Genomic DNA, 19271 nt, shown 5'->3' with positions numbered 1-19271 from the left:
TCAGCAGTTTGAGACTAGCCTGGCCAACATGGTGAAACCCCATCTGTACTAAAATGCAAAAATTAGCCGGGCTTGGTGGCGGGCACCTGTAATTCCAGCTACTCGGGAGGCTGGGGCAGGAGAATTGCTGGAACCCGGAAGGTGGAGGGTTGCAGTGAGCCGAGACCACATCAATGCATTCTGGGCTGGGAGACAGAGCGAGACTCCATCTCAAAAAAAAAAAAAAAAGAAAGAGAGAAAGAAAGAAAGAAAAGAGCAGCCTGTAATCCCAGGCTGCTCTTTCCTCAAGTGGATCACTTAAGCTCAGGAGTTGGAGACCTGCCTGGCCAACATGGTGAAACCCCGTCCTTAATAAAAATACAAAAATTAGCCAGGCGTGGATGCTTGTAATCCCAGCTACTCGGGAGGCTGAGGCAGGAGAATCGCTTGAACCCGTGAGGCGGAAGTTGCAGTGAGCCGAGATTTCGCCACTGCACTCCAGCCTGGACAACAGAGCGAGACTCTGTCTAAAAAAAAAAAAGAAAGCATAGAGAGAGAGAGAGGGGACAAGAGAGCTCAGGCCAAAGCCCTAAAGAGCAGCAGCATAAAGGGTTGGACAAAGAGGAGCCTGGAAAGTAAAAGAGAATTACTAAGGAAGTAGAAGAAAAACAAGGAAAGTGCAGTGTCATGGAAGTGGTTTGAGGAGGAAGGAGTGGTCAACAGTGCCAAATGGTATCAAGAAGCCACATAGGGTAACCTCTGAAAAGATGCTATGGGATTTCGTGAGATGTTTCATGACAGACCCTGATGAGAGAACCGTTTCAAGCAAGTAGTGGAGGCAGATTGGAGTGGGTTGAAAGATAAGTGGGAGGTGGGAAAAAAGACAGTTGAGTGTAGGCAACTCTTTTGAGAAGTTTGTAGAAAAGAAGAGAGGGAGGTGATTGGAGAGGGAGAATTCTTGGTAATTGTTTATTTGTTTTTAGATAGAAGAGGCTTGAGTATGTTTAGATGCTGATGGCAAGGAGCGAGGGCAAATTCCTAGGCTTAGTAGCAAGAAGTCAAGAGCTTCCTCTATGGTGGCTTCTGTTTACTCCGTGCAGTAGGTCGGGTTATGTGCTGAGGGTTATGGGGCAGATGGAGAAGTTGGGGGTTTGCGGGGAAAGGAGAAGGTTTGAAATGGCGACTGTGGAGAGTGGGAGGGAGAGCTGACTAGCAGGGTTGTGGGTCAGAACTGAGGGCCAGGTAGAAGCTGGGAACCATGGGTTTATAGTGGCACAAATCTGTGAAGTTGAATAGTTTTCTCCAGCAATGTTTAGCTGCCTGGGGGCAGGCATGGAAAAGGCGGACAGTTGGACTGATCCAAGATTGGGATGTCGCCAAACGGATGCGACAAATCAGGGAACTGAAGGTATTTAAGAAAGTGACTCAGTAAAGGACCATGATATCTGGTCTGAGCAGAGTGAAGGAGAATCAGAGACAGGTCCTCTAGGAGCCAAACCTTAGGAACACTCTGGAACATGCGGAAAGGCTTTTGGAAAAAAGAGTGAAGGGCAAGCGGAGGTGGTGGGAAGACCTGAGATGGGATGGAAGGGCAGATATGGGGGGAGGGGGGTTGAACCCGGAGACTTGCCTGTGGGGAAAGCAGGCTGAGGGGGAATTTTTTTAAGGAGCAGGAGGGCCTTGAGGGCGGTCGCAGCGAGAAGTGAGGCGGACTCCAGCGAGGGGGCGTGGTCAGGCGCAAATCCCAGGCGAGGGGGCGGGGCCCCGGTAACTGGGTCCCAGCGCCGCTGTGGCTGCGGCTGCCTCTGCGAGGCTCCCGCCTCCCCACCCCCCTTCCCAGGGCTCCTTCCCGCCCGCCGCCGCCGAGACCCAGGCTGAAGCTGGGGAGGACTGTGGAGCCCGGCCCAGGCCGTTCTCCTGCCCCCGCGGCTGGAGCATCGTCTGGGACTACTGGCTGAAGGCTAGCCCCGCAGCCCAAGCGCGGCGCAGACGCGCGCCCCCGGCCACCGCCGTTCTCTCTTTCCTCCCCTCCTCTCCCCTCCCCTCTCCTCCGCCCCCGGCCTCTGCTGCGGCGGGAGGAAGAACGCTTTCCGACCAGCCAGGAGAGCCCAGATCGATTCCCATTCGTGGAGAAGGAAGAGACCCCGCACTCTGATCCGACCGACCTCTCGCCCCGGGGCCACGGAAGTGGCTCGCCGTCCACCGGAGAGCCCCCGCCGAGCGCAGCCCTCCGACCCTCGCCCAACCGCAGCCGCATAGACAGCGCTCCCCAGCGGGCCCCCGGCCCCGCCGAGCCCACTCCCCGCGCGGGGCCGGGGCCGGGGCCGGCGATGCCTGGCACGGCAGCGGCGGTGGCCGCGGCTGCTGCTGCTACTGCCACGGCTGCCACGGCTGCTGGCCCGGGCCCGGGCCGGGGGCTCGCGTCTCCGCAGTGGGGCTGAGCCCGCAGCCCCGCCCCCCGATCCTGAGGCCGCTGCTCCGCCGGGCGCCGGGCCTCCTCCGCCCGCGCCTCCGCCCCAGGAGCTGGAGCCAAGCGGGGAGCTCGGGCCCCGCGCCCAGGCCCGGACCATGCATGGCCACCGAGCCCCGGGGGGCGCCGGGCCTTCGGAGCCCGAACACCCGGCCTCGACCCCCCCGGGCGCCGCTCCGCCGGCCTGTGCCGACTCGGACCCTGGAGCCTCGGAAGCCGGACTGCCGGCGCGCAGGGGCTCAGGCTCGGCTCTTGGCGGCCCCCTGGATCCCCAGTTTGTCGGACCCTCGGACGCCAGCCTGGGCGCTGCTCCAGGCCACCGGGTCTTGCCCTGCGGCCCCAGTCCACAGCACCACCGGGCCCTGCGCTTCTCTTACCACCTGGAGGGCTCGCAGCCTCGGCCTGGTGAGTAAGTGACCGAGAGAGCTTGGGAGCCCGGGCCACGGGCCTGGTACTGGGAGCGGGTTCTTGTTCTGGAGCCCTTAAGCTCCACCTCGGGACAGGCTGGCTCACCCGGGCCCTTTAGGTCCCCTCAACCTCCTCCCCCTCCCCTCGTCCCTTGGCCTTGTGTCCAGTCCTTTCAACCTCTGTCCCCATCTCCTCTCTCTGTCCCGTGTGCCCCTCAACCTCTCCAACCCCCTTCCCATCCGTCTGCTAGGCTAATGGAAGGGGGAGCACTCGCGAGAAAAAGAGGGAGGATTGCAAGGCAGCAACGGAGATTTGGTTGGGGAAACTAGGGTTTAGTTGGGGGAACAGAAGAAAAAAAGGAGTCTTCCATTTGCCAAGCTCCTACATTGTACCAGGCACTGGACTGGGTACTTTACATGGATTTTCATTTCAGCTTCAGGAACCCTCATGAAGTAGATACCGTTAGTCCCATTTTGTAGGGAAGGAAACTGAAGCTCAGAGAAGTTAAGCAACTTATCCAAGGTCACACAGCTAGTATGGAGCCACGATTCAAACCAGATCTATTTGTGTCCAAAGTCTGTGGTCTTTCTGCTTCCCCAAACTGAGGCTGGAGACCATGAAAGTAATGCCAAGCCTTCTGCTTATGTGATTTTCTCCTGTACTATTCAGCAGCCCTGGAGTATGAGCGGAAAAAAAAAAAAGGAGGATGGTGGATTGATCCAAGGTTGGGGTTTTGCCAGGTGTGTGTGGCGGGAGAACAAGGGAAGGAAGGAGCAGAAGGTGCTGATGAGAGAGAAAGGTGGAAGAGGTGGGTTTTGGGAGTCAGGCTACAGGAGAAGGCTGGAGGGGCTGGTAGGTAGGGAGACAGCAGAAAAGCCAACAGAGGCAGAAGCCAGTTGTAGCAGGAGCTGGAGAGCTGCAGGGCCACAGGCTTGGTTGTGAGGTGAAATCAGGATGGTTTCTTGGAGCAGCTCGAGGTCAGGCTGAGGCCACAAACCACTGTCTTTGTGCTACACAGACCTGAGTGTCTGAGGAGCCCAGCCGGACCTCCCCCATCTGGGGACATTCTCATATGGGCCTGAGCCCAGGAGCCACGGAAGAAGAACAACGCAAGTCTGCCCTGCCTTCCACTGGGACTGAAGGAGTTGTTAAAGCCTCTGGGGGCTCCCGGGTTCACATCCCAGGCTCCACAGATCTTTGGGACCATGGCGTAGCACCAGGTAGCAGTAGTGAAGTATAAAGCATGGGCAGGATGTGCCTTTTGCTGCTGTCATGACCTTGGGCTAGTCACAGAACCTCTGGAAGCTTTCAGGGGGCTCCCTCCGTGTGGGCTGAAGATAACCAGCTGATAACAGGCCCTTAACGCCCTGGCCTGCGTGTTATTTCTGCTGGCTTTCCAAACTCCCCTTGACACTGTGTAAAGCCAGTGCCTTTTTTCAGATGCCGAAACAGGCCACAAGCACTCCCACCCCAGGACCTTTGCATTGGCTTTTCCTTCTGCCTGGGAGCTCTTCCCCTCACCCTCCACCTGGCTTGCTCCTCATCTTGCATGTCTCAGCTCAGATGTCACCTCCTCCAACAGACCGTCCCTGCCCACTTTAGGTAGGCCACTTGTGAGTCTCCATCAGAGCCACGAGTGTGCTTCCATCCTTTCGCTTCATACAATCTGAAATTATCTTATTGTATTTGTCTACCTGTTTATTGCCTGTCTTCCTCCACTAGAATGTGAGCTCCATGGGGGCAAGGCAGTTATATCTCTTTTGCTCACTGTTTTATCCCCAGCAACTAGCTCAATGCCTAACACACAGTAGGTGCTCAATAAATCCTTGTTAAATAAATGCTTAAACAGATACTAAAGGAGCATATAGTAGGCCCTCAGTAACTATTCCCTAAAAGGACACTGAATTCTTGCCCTCCGGGATACTCTTGATCTGAAAGTCAGTACCTGGGCAATGTCTAGACTCCTGGTCTCTGGCCTCTGTAATCAATACATGGTGATGATTCTGAGTATGCCTTCCCAGTCCACCAATTCATTCAAATTACAAATCAAATCATAATACCCTTCCTAAACCACTCTCCTCCTCCCCAAAAGGGCAACAGAGAGTTCAGGATCCTTTTCCCCAGTGAAGTCCCTGCCTCTGTAATTGCATAGTGGGTTTTTTTTTTTGTTTTTTTTTTTTTAATTCAAGATGGGGATTGGGAATAGAGCAAGTGTCAGGGAAGGACCTGACCTCTTACTCTGACTAATTCACTTTGTGACCCTGAATGAGTGACTTCCCTTCTGTGAACCTCAGTTTCCTCATCTAGAGAATGCAATGAGAAGTCTATGAGATAATGGTTGTAAAGCCTGCAGCATGGTATAAATCCTCAGCAACCAGGAGTTAAAAAAAATTAAGTTAAAAAATAAGAGAAAAACCTTCTGAGGAGAAGGCGGAGGAATTACTCAGGCCCTGACTAGGCGGGCGCCGGGCCATGTGATTCACTGCTGCATGGATTGTGAGAGGCCCGCCTCCCCCACTGCCCAGCCAGCCCAGGGGTAGGCACAAGTGACTTGCTTCTCTCTCCACGGGACTTGCCTATAATTGGCCCTAAGAGGGCAGGGTTAGTGGTTGTAGGGTGTGTGTGTAAGAGAGAGAGAGAGGGTTTCCTGAGCTTCAATTAAAGGGTTGAAACATTCTGGTCCGCATGTTAAGATTTCCGTGTGTCTGCTGACTTCCTCCCTCACACTGCTGAGACCTTCATTGAATCACCATCTTTAGGGCTCAGTGGCTCATCCTGAAGGTGGGGGGAGGCTTTAAAAAATAATAATTGTGGCCGGGCGGGGTGGCTCAAGCCTGTAATCCCAGCACTTTGGGAGGCCGAGGCGGGTGGATCACGAGGTCGAGAGATCGAGACCAACCTGGTAAACATGGTGAAACCCCGTCTCTACTAAAAATACAAAAAAACTAGCTGGGCGTGGTGGCGCATGCCTGTAATCCCAGCTACTCAGGAGGCTGAGGCAGGAGAATTGTCTGAGCCCAGGAGGCGGAGGTTGCGGTGAGCCGAGATCGCGCCATTGTACTCCAGCCTGGGTAACAAGAGCAAAACTCCGTCTCAAAAAAAAATAAATAAATAAATAATAATAATAATAATAATTGTATCTTATCCATGCGAACAGCCTTGAATTGCTCTAAAATGGTGTCTCTTTTAGTGATCCTGTCTGATTTTTGGTGGGGAAAAGGACAGTTGTTATGCCCATTTTCCAGGTTGATTAAACCGAAAGCCTCATTGGGTCATTGGGAAAACCCGGTGAAATGCCAGAGAGGGGTCTGGAAGAGTCCGAAAGGGGTTTGCTTGCAGGCGTTCGAGGAGAGGCTCACTCCATTCCGCAGGGTTGAGGCCTAGAATGTCCTTCCAGATGCGGGGGGTTGTGGGGATATTGGTGTCTGACCCTAGCTAAGTCAAAGGAGTTGTCCTTGATGTTAGAACGGTTTTGTGGGTAATGGGGGAAACTGAGTCAGTTGAGGGGGGGCAAGAGGAAGGCCTGGCTCTTTCTCATTTGGATCCTGAGGCCTCTTCAGAGACTCCAAGAGTAAAAATTGGAGCTGGAAAAGACCCTAGATACTCTCTCGTTCTGCATTTCCCAAACTGAGTGAACATTGGAATCTCTTGTTGACCTTAGAAAGAAATGTGACTCCAGACTCCACCTCAGAGCTCCAGAATCTTGGGGCTGGAACCAAAGAATCTATTTTCTTTTTTTTCTTTTTAATTTAAAAATTTTAAAAATTATTTGGTGCATTGGCCGGGAATTGAACCTGGGTCTCCCGCATGGCAGGCGAGGATTCTAGGAATCTATTTTCAAAAGCTCCTTAGGTGATTGTGATACACAACCTAGAGTGGGAACCACCAGTTAAGTCCATTTTCCAGATGGGGCAGTGGAGGCTCAGAGAGGTAGTGATTTTTCTATTTCTTTTTTTTTTTTTTTTTGAGACAGTCTCGCTCTGTCGCCAGGCTGGAGTGCAGTGGTGCAATCCCGGCTCACTGCAACTTCCGTTTTCAAGTTTCAAGCAATTCTCCTGCCTCAGCTACCGAGTAGCTGGGACAACAGGCATGCACCACCACGCCCGGCTAATTTTTTGTACTTTTAGTAGAGAAGGGGTTTCATTATGTTGGCCAGAATGGTCTGGATCTCTTGACCTCGTGATCCGCCCGCCTCGGCCTCCCAAAGTGTTGGCATTACAGGCGTGAGCCACCGCGCCCGGCCGAGGTAGTGATTTTTTAGCCATGGTCCTACAGTGAGTCAGCATCATTAGGGCCCGGAGAATACATCGTCCTCCCCCTCTAAGTCCCTTTCCCCAAGGCCCCATGTGGGCTTCTGTCAAGTCACTCCCAACCCCAAATGGAGGCACGGGATTAAATACAAAGGGAGTGAATCAACCTCTCACCCTCAGACACACAAACACTGGCTGCCTCAGTTTACCCTTTATTCCCAGCTCTCGTGAATGGCTGCCATTTGGCAGTTCAAATGGGAAGGGAGTTACCATTCTGGGACTCTAGGCAGAGGAAACCCTGGCATCATCAATGCTCAGTGTAGGGCCCGGTCCTAAAGAAAGAGTCTAGAGGGTGTCAAGAAAGGGTTGTAGAGCTAGAGAGGAACATGGAGGACAATCTAAGACATTCAGTGGGAGCAAAGGCAGCGAGACATGGGGCACTGGGGAATAGGGCTGGTATTGGGAGGAGTGGAATGACAAGGCTGACAAGGAACTTTCTTCTGAGGGCAAAGAAAAACTGCTGAAGGGTTTATTAATGAGAATGATGTGCCCAAATGGGGGTGTTTGGAAGCTCTCCCTAACTGCATGGGGAGAATGGATGGAAGGGGGGTACAAGAGCGAAATCGGGGAGACAGGCAGGTGAGTGTTGCAGTCTTTGCAGAGAGAGGTGATAGTAGCTTGGGTTAGAGCAATGGCAGGTAAGGAGGGTAAGATATGAGCGATATTAGGTGCTAGCATGAACAGGCCTGGATGGTAGCTTGGATGTAGACACTGAGACAGAAAGCAAAGTCCAGATTGCTCCATGTGGTTTTCTGAAACCAACTACAGTGACCTGGTGGATGTTAGTGGGGCCCTCTATATACCAGAGAGGGAGGAGGTTTGAGGGAAGATAGTGAACTGTGTTTAAGACAATTTGAATTTGAAAGACCTGGAGGTACATCCAGATGACATGGCCAGCAGGCGTTTGTGGGTTTGCTTCATTTTTGTTTTTGTTTTCTACTACCCAGGATGATCACTTTGAATATTTTAATATGTTTTCTGCTAGATCTTTTTCTACATATTGATGTATATTTTATGTAATTGAAATCATACTATATGTTCGATTTTATATCATGCTTCATTTAATGTATTTTTCTAACATCAAAAAAAACTTTTCATGAACATTTTATTTTTTTAATAAAATTTTAATGATTGCATAATAATATGCCATTGTATGGATTTACCATAATCTTTTTTTTTTTTTTTTTTTTTGAGACGGAGTTTCGCTCTTGTTACCCAGGCTGGAGTGCAATGGCGCAATCTCGGCTCACCGCAACCTCCGCCTCCTGGGTTCAGGCAATTCTCCTGCCTCAGCCTCCTGAGTAGCTGGGATTAGAGGCACGCGCCACCACGCCCAGCTAAGTTTTTGTATTTTTAGTAGAGACGGGGTTTCACCATGTTGACCAGGTTGGTCTCGATCTCTCGACCTCGTGATCCACCCGCCTCGGCCTCCCAAAGTGCTGGGATTACAGGCTTGAGCCACTGCGCCCAGCCTCTTTTTTTTTTGTATTTTTAGTAGAGACGGGGTTTCACCATGTTGACCAGGATGGTCTCGATCTCTTGACCTCGTGATCCACTCGCCTCGGCCTCCCAAGGTGCTGGGATTATAGGCTTGAGCCACCGTGCCCGGCCTACCATAATTTTTTTTTAAAAACTTTTATTTTAGGTTCAGGGGTATATCTGCAAATTTGCTGTATGGGTAAACTGCATGTTGGGGATTTAGGTATACAGATTATTTCGCCACCCAGATAATAAGCATAGTAACTGATAGGTAGTTTTTCTTTTCTTTTCTTTTCTTTTCTTTCTTTTTTTTTTTAGACGAGGTTTCACCATGTTGGTCAGGCTGGTCTTGAACTTCCGACCTCAGATATCTGCCCGCCTTGGCCTCCAAAGTGTTTGGATTACAGGCGTGAGCCACCACGCCCAGCCAAAAGTTAATTTTCTTTTCTTTTGAGATGGAATCTCACTCTGTCGCCAGGCTGGAGTGCAGCAGCACAGTCTCAGCTCACCGCAACCTCTGCCTCCCAGGTTCAAGCGATTCTCCTGCCTCAGCCTCTTGAGTAGCTGGGATTACAGGTGCCCACCACCACCTCCAGCTAATTTTTTTTGTATTTTTAGTAGAGACGGGGTTTCACCATGTTTGCCAGTATAGTCTCCATCTCTTGACCTTGTGATCCACCCGTCTCAGCCTCCCAAAGTGCTGGAATTACAGGCATAAGCCACCATGCCCAGCTTTTTTTTTTTTTTTTTTTTTTTGAGACAGAGTCTTGCTGTGTCGCCCAGGCTGGAGTGCAATGGCACGATCTCAGCTCACTGCAACCTCCACCTCCTGGCTTCAAGTGATTCTCCTGCCTCAGCCTCCTGAGTAGCTGGGATTACAGGCGTGCACCACCATGCCCAGCTAATTTTTGTATTTTTAGTAGAGACAGGGTTTCACCATGTTGATCAGGCTGGTCTGAAACTCCTGACCTCAGGCCGGGCATAGTGGCTCATGCCTGTAATCCAAGCACTTTGGAGGCTAAGGCAGGCGGATCACCTAAGGTCGGGAGTTCAAGACCAGCCTGACCAACACGGTGAAACCTTGTCTTTAAAAAAAAAAAAAAAAAAAAAAAAAACCTCCTGACCTCAGGTGATCCGCCCACCTCGGCCTCCCAAAGTGCTGGGATTACAGGCGTGAGCCACCAGGCCTGGCCAGTAGTTTTTCTGATCTTCACCCTCCTCCCTCCCTCCACCCTCAAATAGGCTTTGGTGGTGTTTCTTTGTGTCCATATGTGTTCAATGTTTAGCTCCCATGTATAAAGAACATGCGGTATTTGGTTTTCTGTTTCTGCCTTAGTTTGCTAAGAATAATGGCCTCTAGCTCCATCCATGTTCCTGCAAAGGACATGATCTAATTCTTTTTTATGGCTGCATGATATTTCATGGTATATACATAACACATTTTCTCTATCCAGTCTACTATTGATGGGCATTTAGGTTAATTCCATGTCTTTGCTATTGTGTATAGCACTGCGATGAACATGCATGTGTCTTTATGGTAGAACAATTTATACTCTTTGAGTATATACCCAATAATGGGATTACTGGATTGAATGGTCATTCTGCTTGAGTTATTTGAGAAATCATCAAACTGTTTTCCACAATGGCTTAACTAATCCATCAGCAGTGTATAAGCATTCCCTTTTCTTTGCAACCTGGTCAGCATGTTATTTTTTGACTTCTTAGTAATAGCCATTCTGACTGGTGTGAGGAGGTATCTCACTGTGGTTTTGATTTGCATTTCTCTAATGATTGGTGATATCGAGCATTTTTACTTTTCTTTTTTTCTCTGTCACCCAGGCTGGAGTCCAGTGGCGTGATCTTGGCTCACTGCAACCTCCACCTCAGCCTCCCAAGTAGCTGGGATTGCAGGTGCACGCCACCACACCCGGCTAATTTTTGTATTTTTAGCAGAGAAGGGGTTTCACCATGTTGGCCAGGCTGATCTTGAACTCCTGATCTCAGGTGATCTGCCCACCTCAGCCTCCCAAAATGCTAGGATTATAGGTGTGAGCCACCACGCTCGGCCGATGTTTCATATGCTTATTGGCCACATGTATGTCTTTTTTTGAAAATTGTCTGTTTATGTCCTTTGCCCACTTTTTAATGGGTTTGTTTGCTTTTTTGCTTGTTGATTTAAGTTCCTTATAGATTCTGGATATTGGACCTTTGTCAGATGCATAGTTTACATATATTTTCTCCCATTCTGTAGGTTGCTTACTCTGTTGATAGTTTCTTTTGCTATGCAGAAGTTCTTTCTTTTTTTTTTTTTTTTTTTTTTTTCCCTGAGACGGAGTTTCGCTCTTGTTACCCAGGCTGGAGTGCAATGGCGCGATCTCGGCTCACCGCAACCTCCGCCTCCTGGGTTCAGGCAATTCTCCTGCCTCAGCCTCCTGAGTAGCTGGGATTACAGGCACGCGCCACCATGCCCAGCTAATTTTTTGTATTTTTAGTAGAGACGGGGTTTCACTATGTTGACCGGGATGGTCTTGATCTATTGACCTCGTGATCCACCCGCCTCGGCCTCCCAGAGTGCTGGGATTACAGGCGTGAGCCACAGCGCCCGGCCTTTTTTTTTTTTTTTTAAGATGGGGTTTCACCATGATGGCCAGGCTGGTCTTGAACTCCTGACCTCAGATGATTCACCCACCTCAGGCTCCCAAAGTGCTAGGATTACAGGCATGAGCCACCGTGCCTGGCCCAGAAGCTCTTTCATTTAATTAGGCCCAATTGGTCAATTTTTGTTTTTGTTGAAATTGCTTTGAGTGCCTTCATCATGAAATCTTTGCCAGGTCCTATGTCCAAAATGGTATTTCCTAGGTTGTCTTCCAGGGTTTTTATAGTTTTGAGTTTTACATTTAAGTCTTTAATCCATCTTGAGTTGATTTTAGTATATGGTGTAAGGAAGGGTTCCATTTTCAGTCTTCTGCATATGGCTAGCCAGTTATCCCAACACCATTTATTGACTAGGGAGTCCTTTCCCCATTGCTTCTTTTTGTCAGCTTTGTCAAAGATTAGACAGTTGTAGGTGTGCGGCCTTATTTCTGGGCTCCTTTCTGTTTCATCGGTCCACGTATCTGTTTTTGTCCAATACCATGCTGTTTTGGTTACTGTAGCCCTGTAAGTATAGTTTAAGGTTGGTAGAGTGATACCTCTGGCTTTGTTTTTTGTTGTTGGGTTTTTTTTTTTCTTTTTTTGAGACTGAGTCTCACTCTGTCACCCAAGCTGGAGTGCAGTGGTACAATCTTGGCTCACTGCAACCTCTGCCTCCTGGCCTCAAGCTGTTCTCTTGCCTCAGCCTCCTGAGTAGCTGGGATTACAGGCGCCCACCACCACACCTGGCTAATTTTTGTATTTTTAGTAGAGACATGGTTTCTCCATGTTGGCCAGGCTGGTCTCGAACTCCTGACCTCAGGGGATCCACCCACCTTGGCCACCCAAAGTGCTGGGATTACAAGCTTGAGCCACCACGCCTGGCTGGCTTTGTTCTTTTTACTTAGGACTGCCTTGGCTATTTGGATAATTTTGGTTCTATATGAATTTTAAAATAGTTTTTTAAAATTCTGTGAAGAATGTCATTGGTAGTTTGGTAGGAATAGCATTAAGTCTGTAAATTACTTTGGGCAATATGGCCATTTTAACAATATTGATTCTTCCTATCCATGAGCAAGGAATATTTTTCCATTTGTTTGTGTCATCTCACCAGCAGGCATTTGGATGTAGGATTGGAAAGCTCAGGAAAGAGGCTTGGGTCAGCGATGTTTGGGAGTTTTCACCACCAACACATACCATGTATAGATCTGCGAGCCAGTCCCATCCTTGAAGACAGACAGTGAGGTTGGCAGGGTCACACTCAGGTGAACTATTCAGTACCTCCTGAAACTTTGCCATAGAAAGGCTTTTTTTCGGGGGAAAGCTGTAAGTATATTTGCATGAAGCTGAGACCCAGCAATTTTTTTTTTTTTTTTGAGACGGAGTTTCGCTCTTGTTACCCAGGCTGGAGTGCAATGGCACGATCTCTGCTCACCGCAACCTCTGCCTCCTGGGTTCAGGCAATTCTCCTGCCTCAGCCTCCTGAGTAGCTGGGATTACAGGCACGCGCCACCATGCCCAGCTAATTTTCTGTATTTTTAGTAGAGATGGGGTTTCACCATGTTGACCAGGATGGTCTCGATCTCTTGACCTCGTGATCCACCCGCCTCGGCCTCTCAAAGTGCTGGGATTACAGGCGTGAGCCACCGCGCCTGGCGAGACCCAGCAATTTTTAAAGCATATTTGAGGGCCGGGCGCGGTGGCTCACACCTGTAATCCCAGCTACTCGGGAGGCTGAGGCACGAGAATCACTTGAGCCTGGGAGGCAGAGGTTGCAGTGAGCCGAGATCACGCCACTGCACTCCAGCCTGGCAACAGAGCGAGGTTCCGTCTCAAAAAAAAAAACAATAAACAAAATAAAAATAAAACATATTTGAGGCCAGGCACAGTGCCTCACACCTGTAATCTCAGCACTTTGGGAGGCCAGTGGGAGAGGATTGTTTGAAAAGCAAGAGTTCACGACCAGCCTGAGCAACATAGTGAGACTTCGTCTCTACAAAAAATATTTTTACATTAGCAGGGCATGGTGGTGTATGCCTTAGTCCCAGCTACTTGAGAGGCTGAGGTGGAAGGATCACTTGTGCCCAGGAGTTCCAGGCTGCAGTGAACTATGATTGTGCCACTGCACTCCAGCGTGGGTCACAAAGTGAGACTCTGTCTCAAAAAAATAATAAATAAACAGTATATTTGCATGAAGCTGAGACCCATTTCACATACACCCAGGATAACTGGCTATTGCACAGTATTGAGGGAGGAGTACTTCTGAAGAGCAAATCAAACATTGGTAAAGTGATTTTGTGTGGTTCCCTTGGTGTTTTCTCTGTTGAGGGCATCCTGAGGGGCCAGTAAGGGGGTTTGCTCATGGAAAGGAAAAGAGAGGGTTTGGGACAGGAGGAGGTAGTGGGGTCTGCTGGGGAGTTTTGCAGAGCAGAAGTTTGAGATTCCAGGGGAGAGTCTGGGAAAAGAACCAGATGTGGTTCTTAGTCCGCTAGGGCCTTCCAGACAAACACAACAAAATGTAAAGACTGTGGGTAGCTGGGAAAAGGACTTCCCCAGACAAGACTAAAAGAATAGAAACTTCCAAATTGCAGATGGTTGGCAGTCCGCTCTTGGCCCTTTCAGGCCCCTCTGTCCCTGGGGGAGGGCCCAACTGGGGCTGCCTGCTCCCTCAAGGGAGAGTGGAGTGGCAGCTAACAAAGCCCCAGACAAACCCAAGCCATGGCTTTCTGGGGGCCAGTTAGCTAAATGCCTTAGGCAGATGTGGAGCTGGCCAGACGCTGGCTGGGTGGGGCTAGGACCTGTCTGGAATGAGGGCAGGAAATGCAGTCTGCCATTGGCTAGCACCGCAGAGTTCAGTTCCCTCATCTGCAGAGAGCAAACATCTCTGGAGCAATGAGTCCAGCCTCTCTGGGCTCTGGTGCCCAGTTCCTTGGACCTGGAAGGTGTTACACCTTAAAAAAACACACACACAGCTCCTGAGACAAGGCTGCAGGGCAGTAGCCGAGGGAGCCTCAGCACTCCTGGCTCTGCAGCTGGTTCACTGTGCCTCCAGGCCTCCCTTCCCCTCTCAGGATCTTAGTTTCCCCATTTGTAATATCACAGACCTAGTCACTGTGGCATCAGTAAAATAATACCTGCTGAGCAAATAGGGAAGAGGGGAAGGGAGAATGAAAGAGGGGAGGAAGGGGGGGCATTTCTTTATTTAACATGTATCTGTTGAGTACCTACAACGTGCGAGGCCCTGTGCTAGGTGCCAGGTAGGCAACAAGTCACTATCCTCGTCCTGATGGAGCTGATACCTAGCAGGAAAGACACACTACAAGCAATTCCAAGTGCAGATGCTGCAAGAACACATTAGGGGCCAGGCATGGTAGCTCACGCCTGTAATCCCAGCACTTTGGGAGGCCGAGGTGGGCGGATCACCTGAGGTCCAGACCAGCCTGACCAACATGAACAAACTCTGTCTCTACTAAAAAATACAAAATTAGCCGGGCATGGTGGTGGATGCCTGTAATCCCAGCTACTCAGGAGGCTGAGACAGGTGAATCACTTGATCCCAGGAGGCAGACGAGGTTGCGGTGAGCCGAGATCACACCATTGTACTCCAGCCTGGGCAACAAGAGTGGAAACTCAATCTCAAAAAAAAAAAAAAGAAGAAGAACACATTAGCATCGGGGGAGTGGGTGGACAGGGCAAAGAAGATATTTGCGTTGAGACCTGAAGGATATATAGGAGTCCAGAGGTAGGGAGAAGCAGACAAGCACTTGGGGTCACGGGAACACCATGTGCCAAAGCCCTAGGCGGGAGAGAGCACTTTCGAGGAACAGACAAAAGGCCATTGTGGCTGGCTCGAGGGGCGGAGAAGTAAGTGTTCCTGAGCTAGGCCTTCCTGGTCCCTGTGCTCAGGAGTTTGGAGTTCACCCCCCAAGGCCAGGGGAGCCCTTTACAAGGCTGAAGGGATTGAAGGGGACTGTGTTTTCCAAAAGCTGGCAGTGGTGTGGAGAATCCCTCGGAGAGGCCTGGAAGATGGGAGAGAAACCAGTTAGGGGGAATGAAGCATAGGGATTCTACAGCAACTGACCACAGTGTCTAAGAGACTTGGGGCCTGGCCGGAAGCCTAGGACTTGGGCAGCTGGCCGGATGGAGGTGTCCTTCCTGTGATGGGGAAGGCAGGAGAAGAGTGTCATTCGCCATGTGCTGAGGCTGAGGAGCCTGAAGACAGGACATCTAGCTGACAGCACCCAGTTGGCATTAGATGTGCCTATCTGGGTCCCAGAGTAAGGGCAGGTGGGTGAGGGGCACAGGTATGTAGCTGAGACTAAGAGGAAAGAGCCCTCCTTGGCACTTCCCCATGGCCCCTGCAGGGAAAGGGTTAAATCGAGGAGGGAAGGCGCCTGTGGAAAGCGGGAAAGGCGGGACTGGCAGGGCTGGCCTCTGGGAGCTGCAGCTGGCATGGAAGCCCTTCCGCCCGCCCAGGGCCTGCTAGGCCTGGGCTGCCACCGCCCACACCACTGCCTTTGCCTTTGCCTTCCCTGCTCCCCCTCCAGCTCCTTCCCCACTCCCCTAGGCCGGGCCCCCTACCTAATGCATTCCAGGTGTAGACGCATCCCCTCCCCCACCGCGCCTGTGCGGGAGGGGCAGGGAAGGCTGGGGTCGCTTTCAGCGCATCTCTTAGGGAGCATCTCCCAGGCTCCCTGACTGCTTTTCTCTCTGGAGAATTCCCTCAGAGATCTCTGTTTTGGCCTCCCTGTCTCTGGCAGGGGCTGGCGGCAGAGAGAGCTCCCCAGACCCAGGTCCGCCACTTCCAAAGTGTCATGTGACCTTGGCCAAGTCACCTCACCCCTCTGAGCCTCGGTTTTCTCATCTGAAAAGTGGGGTTGCCATTCTCACCTTCTAGGGTGGTTGTAAAGATTCAGTGCCACAGATCCATCCCACAGCCCTCGGTATGGCACATTGTCACCATGTTCAACAGATGGCCCTGGCCTGCCCTGTTTGTCCTCCCTCTCTGCATCTCTGGGCCTGTATCCCTCGCAGACTGCCATGCCCTGTGTGGACCTTTCTGTCTCTGTCTCCCTTCTGACTTGTCCCTTCCTTTTATCCGTCTCCCTCTATGTCCATCTCTGGGTCTCTGTGGTTTTCCTGTCCTCTCCCTCCTTTGCCTTTGTCCCAGTGTCTTCCTCTTATCATCTCTCTGTTCCCCTCATAATCCCTCTGTGTCTCCAACTTTCAGATTTGGCCAGGCCTCTGGTGAATGGGAAGGGAAATGGGTGGGTGTCGGGGTCCCTGGGGTTGAGGCAAGGGTCAGAGGGACCATCCCCCAGCGGCTTTGCCTCACGGGAAGGGGAATCTTGGCCAGCGTGGCAGCCCCAGAACCGGGTAATTACTGTTCCCAGTGCTCCCAGCTGCAGCTCCACTCCCTTCCCTTCCTGTCCTCTGAAGTTCCCAGCTCCTCCCGGAGGGTGGAGCTGCCGCCCCCTATCCTTCTCTGGCCTCTAGTCCAGAGAAGCTGGGAGGAGGTAGCCGGGCCCTCACAGTAATCAAGCTACTGGAAGAGGGATGGGCTGCTTGTGCTCTCATGTGGCTGCGTGTGTGTGTGTGTGTGTGTGTGTGTGTGTGTGTGTGTGAATGTGTGCATTCGTGCATGTGTCTGGCCTTTGTCCCTATGGATCTAGTTTGTGTGAGTGTCTTCATGTTCTTGTTTCTGTATGGCCTTGTGTGTTTGCACATAGATCCATGTGTGTCTCTGGGTCTGTATGTGTTATGTGCTTCTCAGTGCCTAGCTGTATGTCACCTTGGCGCTAAGCATGTGGGAGTTTCTAAATGTTCCTGTGTGTGGGTCTCCTGAGATCTTGTGGATGTGTCTGTTTCTATACCTGTGTCTGTTCCTGTGCCTGCGTCTGTCTCTGCATGCCCCCTATAGGTCTGTGGTGGTGGCTGTGGTGGGGGTGGTGGGTGGCTGCCTGCTTGAATCTTTTGGCCTTTCCTGATCCTTCTTCCTGCTGTGGAGCCTTCTTGCAAACCTAGGACGCTATGTGCTTCAAATATATGCTTCACTCACACCCCCTCCAACCCAGTATCCACATTTTTGCCCACTCTTCCCTTGTGTGCAGAACCATTCTCAGCCCATCTATACCTGAAAAGAACACACCCCATCCTGGATGACGCAACTAAAAACTACCTCCTTTGGGAAGTCTTTTCTACTCCCCCCTCCAAATGTGATCTCTTCCCAACTCGTCAGTCACTGAAGATGTGCTCTGTGACTCTGGACACAGACACACTTGGGATCTGGTCCCAGCTCAACTACTTTTAGCTGTGTGCCCTCAGGCAAATTATTTTCCCTCTCTGTGCATCAGTTTCCTCATCTGTAAAATGGGTAATAGCTCACCGGATCGTTAGGAGGATGCCATGCGAGAAAGCATCAACGCAACACTTGGCCCAGAGTATGTGTTCAGCAGTTAAATCCTCAGATCTTATATCCTCTACTAAAAAGTGAACAGCCTGAGTTCCAGAGATTTTTGCATGTTCTTCCAGTCCCCTGCTCTCTTTAGGCATCCTGCAGAAGGCAGAAGGTGAACTGGGGCAGACAGAACAAAAGGCAGATTCCAGTTCAGGGAACTTCTGACAAGAAATGTATGGGCCAGCTCCCTGAGCCTGCTCAGACAGAGGAGACTGGGCCCTTCCAGGGAGTGGGACAGGAACTGCAAGGCTTCTTACTCAAGGGAGAGAGCATGTGAGATAGGGGAAGACATAAACAGCAGGGGCAGGACCAGCCTTCAGGACCATCTAACTCAGATACTGCAACGTGATGACCCACAAGTTGAATTTGACTCAAGTTTCATTTGGCCTGCTCACAGTTTTTTAAATCAAGGGATTCCACATGAAAAAACCTGGATTTCCCAGCTGGGCATGGTGGCTCATACCTGTAATCCCAGCACTTTGGGAGGCCAGGGCAGGTGGATCACCTGAGGTCAGGAGTTCAGGACCAGCCTGGCCATCATGGTGAAACCCCGTCTCTACTAAAAATATAAAAATTTGGGAGATGCAGTGGTGCACGTACCTGTAATCCCAGCTACCCAGGAAGCTGAGGCTGGAGAATCGCTTGAACCCAGGAGGTGGAGGTTGCAGTGAGCTGAGATCGTGCCACTGCACTCCAGCCTGGGTGACAGAGTAAGACTCCGTCTCAAAGAAAAGAAAAATGTGGATTTCTGAATTCTCTTGAAATATTGGAAGACTTGACAGTACAGGGCCACATTTCTGCAAGGTGACACCTGGGTGGCGGGGAGAAGCTGCTGTTCCTACTTTAGGTGAGGCATATGCTTTCCAGTTTAACCCAGTCCCCACCATTCCCTATGGCCTTAGACTGTCCCACTCTACAGGAAGTTCCTCATTTTATACAAGGGTCCGCACTTTACAGAAACATCCTTCTCTTTTCAGAAGTGGCCTCACTTTACAAAAAGGAGTTCCCCTGTTTAACAGTCTTCTGTTTTTTCATGATTCTTCAGAGTCAGTTACAAATAGGCCATCTATTTTACAAAAGGGCCTTTAGAGACCTCGCCTCACTTTACCGAATGTCCTTCCGCTTTGAAGAAGGCGCCTCTATTTTGCTAAAACGTCTTTCCTGTACAGAAGGGCCTTCTGTTTATCAGAGACCTCCATTTCACGGGAAGTGTCTCCATTTTGCAGGATAGAACGCTCTTCAGGAAACTCTCAAGAGTTAGGAAGCTCCTGACTTGCCACAATGGCCCCCGCTTTCCGAAAGTGTCTTCACGCTACAGAAAGTGCCTTCATTTTTCTGCAGAGTCCTTAAGTTCAGAAGAATAGTCGACTTCAGGGAAGGAACCCCTGAGCTACCCACAGGGTTCCTGTAAACAGCTCCTTCTGCAGATTTCACACTTGACCGAGCTTTGTGTTTGAACTTTCAGAGACAGCATCTGCCAGGTCAAGCAAGGCCTGGGTGCAGTCTGGCCTTGAAGGCGGAGTGGGGCAGCTGGGCT

The 19271-nt window shown here is 50.7% G+C and overlaps 1 protein-coding gene across 1 annotated transcript in view; it reads left to right on the top strand.

Annotated features, from left to right (window-relative positions):
• Window positions 1-1740: 1740 nt before the first annotated feature.
• The window catches only part of FGD1 (FYVE, RhoGEF and PH domain containing 1), a 53946-nt gene continuing 36415 nt past the window's right edge, over window positions 1741-19271 (top strand). The window contains exon 1 of the mRNA XM_039475708.2: window positions 1741-2854. Coding sequence (XP_039331642.2) covers window positions 2548-2854 — 307 coding nt within the window. The 5' untranslated portion in view covers window positions 1741-2547. The remainder of the gene's footprint in view (window positions 2855-19271) is intronic.

This window comes from Saimiri boliviensis, chromosome X (assembly GCF_048565385.1).
Source record: "Saimiri boliviensis isolate mSaiBol1 chromosome X, mSaiBol1.pri, whole genome shotgun sequence".
Taxonomy (NCBI): Eukaryota; Metazoa; Chordata; class Mammalia; order Primates; family Cebidae; genus Saimiri; species Saimiri boliviensis.
The sequence above is the reverse complement of the archived record's forward strand: the minus strand, read 5'-3'. Positions and strand labels throughout refer to the sequence as shown.